At 32.6% G+C, this 5,139-nt stretch overlaps 1 protein-coding gene across 1 annotated transcript; it reads left to right on the top strand.

The window, feature by feature from the left end:
* Positions 1-1,198: 1,198 nt before the first annotated feature.
* LOC112028801 (large ribosomal subunit protein eL42) lies at positions 1,199-4,078 on the top strand. Its single transcript, XM_024061492.2, has 4 exons — positions 1,199-1,348; positions 3,329-3,508; positions 3,677-3,751; positions 3,842-4,078. The coding sequence occupies exons 1-4, from the start codon at positions 1,214-1,216 to the stop codon at positions 3,899-3,901; spliced, it is 450 nt and encodes a 149-aa protein (XP_023917260.1). The 5' UTR covers positions 1,199-1,213; the 3' UTR covers positions 3,902-4,078.
* Positions 4,079-5,139: the final 1,061 nt, after the last annotated feature.

Below are 5,139 nucleotides of genomic sequence, written 5' to 3'. Positions count from 1 at the left end.
TTATATAGGGGCTAGAAAATGAGTGGGAGTTATCCTGCCCAAATCCTGAGGAAAAATGTCGTTCGTTGGATTAATGGTTCACCGTTGGATGCCAAAGACATAGCGCCTCCTTGAGCAATGAATAACGCCTCGTAAATACCGAAACGTCAGCGATAATAATGAAATGTCTAAATCTATGCTCCCACACGCGTAAACTCAGATATCTTTACATTTTTAGCCTTTATTTCTGTGGCAAATCAAAATTCCATTTTTTCTCCTCGGCTGTGAGAGAGAAATTAAAATTTTGAGGGGCTATTATGGGGATAAAAGCTTAAATTCATATATTGGGCCTTGGGCCCTATTGGAAGATGTAGGTACGTCCGAGGAGGATTAAATGATTGAGAAAAGCCCAGGAGTGGAGAATCATGAAAGAAAAGAATAGAAAATATAGTCCAAGGAGTGAATCCTTCTCGAATATAATGAATATCGGTCAAGCAAATACCTAGGCGGTTTGGGTAACCTTTCAGGAAGTTCCAACGATAAGGATAAACTCCAGGCACGTACTAAGATGATAAGAATACAGAAATATCTAAAAGAAAAGCTGCTACCACCACATTAAATACACTACAGCAACTTTTCTGGCCGCATTTATGTGGAGAAAACCCCTGAACAGTGCAGTCTCAACAACCACCATTCACAGAGAATCAGAGAAGATGGTTGATGAGACATATACTTGAGTGAAGGGTTAGATGATTAACAAGTGTACGGTCAAGATAATCTGAAAAGAAATTATATAATGTGAGACCTCCTATGAAAGGAAAAGGGAAAAAAGATGGACTGTAGCATTAATAAGTGTATTTGCTTTCTAAAACAATAATTCAGTTCATAATTAATCTCTTCGGACACTAATTTAATCAAGTTTTAAGTGTGTTTTGGTGTTTATTCAGCTTTGAAATCCTTACTAACCATTGTTTAATTTACAAATTGTCCAGCTCTTTCATCCACTCTCTACAAATTTATTGTAATTAACTCATTGAGCTCATATCTCACCTCTATTGAGCTTGGGCTACAAATCTTGACCCTACAATAATAATAAATAAATAAAGGAAAAAATCTTATATTAAAAAGATGAAGAAAAAAAAAAAAGCAATTTACCTTTTAAACAAGAATTCAGAAAGGAATAGGCTATAATTTAAGTAGGCAAGTGAATCTGATATGCTTTTGACCCGAAGAAATGGGTCCGACCCGTAACGCAAACCCTAGCTATTGTTGCTATAAAAACCAAGTAAATCGCAGCTTGGCTTCCTTCCTTGTTCACCTCCCTAGCTTTTCTGAAAGCGCCTCCACACCGCAAATCGTAGCAGCCATGGTACTCTCTCTCTGAAAGCCTCTCTTTTTTATTTATTTATTAATCTCTATTTGTGTTTTTTTCTCTCTCTGCTTTTATATCCTGTTTTGTTCAAATTTATTATCTCCTTCGAATTCATGAATTTTTTGGATTGTGGAAACTACTTTGCTAACCCTTGAAATCTATTTGGTGTCCAAACTATAATGTGTTCAGACTTTCTCATAAAATTGCCTTTTTATATATGTTTACATGCTTGTGTATTGTCAGTTGCTTGTGGAATGTAAGCTTTGATATCTTTTGCATAAAGGTTGACGTCATGTGTTTTATTCTCCATTCTCCGATGCATTTTTTGACAGATAAATTGAAATGGAAAATGGAAATTGTGTCCTTCGAAAATATATGTTATATGCTTTATTATTATTATTATTATTATTATTATTATTATTTTGGGTCATTTTTGTTGTTATGATCATAGAACATGTGTGGTTCCTTCTTCAGCCATAGTATGGCCTTTTGTTTCCCCCTTTTCGTCAGTTTTGTTTCGATATCATTTTTTTTTTTTTTTTTATAGATTACGAAAAATTTTATTAAGAAAAAAATAGTCAACCCGAGTACATTGGAGATGATGTTTCGATATCATGTTATTCTTTATTCTTCATGGGCTGCTCCTATTGGTGGGTACCCTTGGGGCAATGCTGCTATATGTCGTGAAAGCTTGAGTTTTTTTAATATCTATTTTTAATTTATGCCATATTTTATATGAAGATAGTTTTTCGCATTTTCTTGTGTTTTGTAGTATCATAAAATATGGGTCAAGAAAACTGTCTCTTAATTTCCCTTGCCTAGTACGAGATAGAAGTCTATAAAATATGTAGTGACTAGTGAGTATTTTTTAACGATGGTTTGAATAAGCCCACGATATTCCAAGTTGTTGCATTATGTAGGAAATCGGTTGGTTTCAGATTGTAGTTTTTGGGCACTTTTTAGCACATGTTCAGAAGTTTTGGGGTACTTGAGAGGCCTATTGAGGAATAAAATTTGACAGTGATGAGGTTTTAAGTTCATATAAATTGGTGCATGATAACAATTGGAAGAATTGACTTTAGAATAAGAAAATTGGAGAGGAGAGGCATCCATTGTGTCTGTGTTGTTTGGTAGTCCAAATTTAGGATTTGACATAAAGGCTTATGTTATGTGAACAATAAACATTTAATTGAAAAAGAGTTCCTACAAGTTAAGTCAAACTAAAGAGAGTGCCAAACAGTGGCAGAAGGTAGAGGTCAGTAACAAATAGTGCTATTCTAGATGATGTGAAATTACAAGAGAACTACAACAAAAATGTCATAGGGAAGCTAGTGAATGATGTTCCTCCGAATTAGAGGTGCTAGTCAAGTTGGTAGATTCAGTTCCTAATTTGATGATGATGGTGTAATTTCAATAATTTCTTATAGTTGTATGACTACAAATATTTTAGGCCAAACTGCAATCTTGGGGTACATCTGTTATAGTTATTGTTCTCTAGTTATGCATTAAATTGTCAAATTTTTCCCCAAGTCCAAACTATTAATTGTAAATGAGTCTCTCAAGTCTCAACTATTAATTGTAAACTTATTCCAACTTTTAAGATTAAATCAATTTTATTTTTAGACGTTGACTTGGTTAAGCTTAAAATTGTGCTGATTTTGCAAAGGTATGAGATTAAACCAATTAATAGTTGAGGGATGGAATTGACATAATTAAATACACGAAGACAAAATTGAAAGTAATATTTATGAGTTTCCATTTATTTTTCTGACATGAAATGAGTTTTTGATGAAGATGATATGTGGTAGTTCCTAATCAAGATTGATGGTTTTTGGGGTCATTTTTTACTGTTTTTGTTGTATGTTGTTCTGCTCATGATTTGAACTTTTAATCTTATATTATATAATGTTTTCAGTCTCCATTTCTGTTAACCCCTTTTCTTTCTCCCTTTGAATTGAACTGTGTTGTGTACTGCAGGTGAACGTTCCTAAGACAAAGAAGACATACTGCAAGAGCAAGGAGTGCAGGAAGCACACCTTGCATAAGGTTACACAGTACAAGAAGGGCAAGGATAGTCTTGCTGTTCAGGGAAAGCGCCGCTATGACCGCAAGCAATCTGGTTATGGAGGACAGACCAAACCTGTCTTCCACAAAAAGGTCTAAGTATAATGTGCACTTGTGTGAATCATTGCTTAGAACAAAAGTTATGGAATCATAAGTCTGAAATTAGTCTTATACCTTGAGGAGATGAATTAATTATAGTTTTGGTAATGTTAAGATCAAACCATTGTAAAGTCTGACTCTATTTTTCCTTGCTCTTAACAGGCAAAGACTACAAAGAAGATTGTGCTAAGGTTGCAGTGCCAGAGCTGCAAGCACATGTCACAACATCCAATTAAGGTTAACGACTTTTTTGGGCATTTCTAGATGTTCTTTACCTATTTTGTTCTAATCTTTTTGTTAACGCATGGTGTTGACCTGTACTTGCAGCGCTGCAAACACTTTGAAATTGGGGGTGATAAAAAAGGCAAGGGGACATCTCTTTTCTAGATGCGTTCTGTTGGTTGTATTTTATGTTGCTTTACTTATCAATCTTGTTGGAGCTTGAAAGCTAAAATTGGATAATTGTTCAGTTTTGTTTGTTAGTCTAATTTTGTAGTGGAACAGCAAGTTGTTTCTGATCACCATTTATGATTACTATTATGGTTTTGACTGTTTGAGATTAAATTTTGTTAAATGTCTTCCAAATTTCATGGGGGTGTTATCGTCATTGCCGAAAATAACTTGCCATAAGTTGGTGGAGATACAAACCCTGAGAAATCTTCTCATTCACATATATAATTTTGTACCCTTCGGGATGTCTTTAATCACCCTTGAAGTGATGATGAAGTTGCACTCTCTACCCCCCGCCCAACCCCCCCTCTTTCTCTCTCCCGGACCGCAAAAGTTGCACTTCTACATGGTGCACAATTTTTTATTGGTTTGTTGAAGTTGCACGCTGAATGAATGTACATAAATAATTTTTATTTTTGTATGCATAAATGTTCTGATCTAACATTACTAATTATTATTTATTTATATTTTATTAATTAATATGACTCTACCAGAGTCTAATAAGATTTTTTTATTAAAATATCATTAGCCCAATAAGTTTTTTTTTTTTTTTTTGTAAGAATACTATGTATTTTTAACACACACACGGAAGAGAGGAGAGTTTTTTAAAGAAATTTATAGTGATGTATATCTAAAAGGGCATATTAGCACAATAAATTATGTGTATTTATCCATGAAAAAAGACATGGTTTATCTTTAAAGTAGTTTGAAGGTAAATCTTTTAAATGGTTTTTTATATCTTTTTATTGGATGTTAATTTTGAAAATTTAATTGTTAATTTGTATACTTTTTATGCTCTTAAAAACATGTGTTAAATTTTGTTCATATCGAATGTTATTTATTATTCGATCGATACAATTATTTTTCATGCGCAATTTTAAATCATTTAAACATTTGATTGATAACATAGTTATTGATCATTTGATAACATAGTTATTATTATTAATTTTTGAGTTAGTAATGACATAGTTATTGATTTTTTATCTTGAAATTTTGTAAGAATGGATGATATGATATAATAAAAATAAGACAAAATTTAGCCACAAAATTGATAGCAGCCTAAATATTACTATTTATTTTGAGAATCTAACCATTAAATTTTTTTTGAGTAATATGTATTTTAGCATACAATTTAATGGTTAGATTTACAAAATAAATAGTAATATTTGTCTTCT

Source organism: Quercus suber, unplaced genomic scaffold (assembly GCF_002906115.3).
Source record: "Quercus suber isolate HL8 unplaced genomic scaffold, Cork oak 2.0 scaffold_150, whole genome shotgun sequence".
Classification (NCBI taxonomy): Eukaryota; Viridiplantae; Streptophyta; class Magnoliopsida; order Fagales; family Fagaceae; genus Quercus; species Quercus suber.
The sequence above is the reverse complement of the archived record's forward strand: the minus strand, read 5'-3'. Positions and strand labels throughout refer to the sequence as shown.

Coding starts and splice junctions, on each gene's coding strand:
- LOC112028801 (XM_024061492.2), top strand. CDS start 1,214: ATGGGTCCGACCCGTAACGCAAACCCTAGCTATTGTTGCTATAAAAAC. Junction 1,349..3,328: donor CGCAAATCGTAGCAGCCATG/GTACTCTCTCTC, acceptor TGTGTACTGCAG/GTGAACGTTCCTAAGACAAA. Junction 3,509..3,676: donor AACCTGTCTTCCACAAAAAG/GTCTAAGTATAA, acceptor TGCTCTTAACAG/GCAAAGACTACAAAGAAGAT.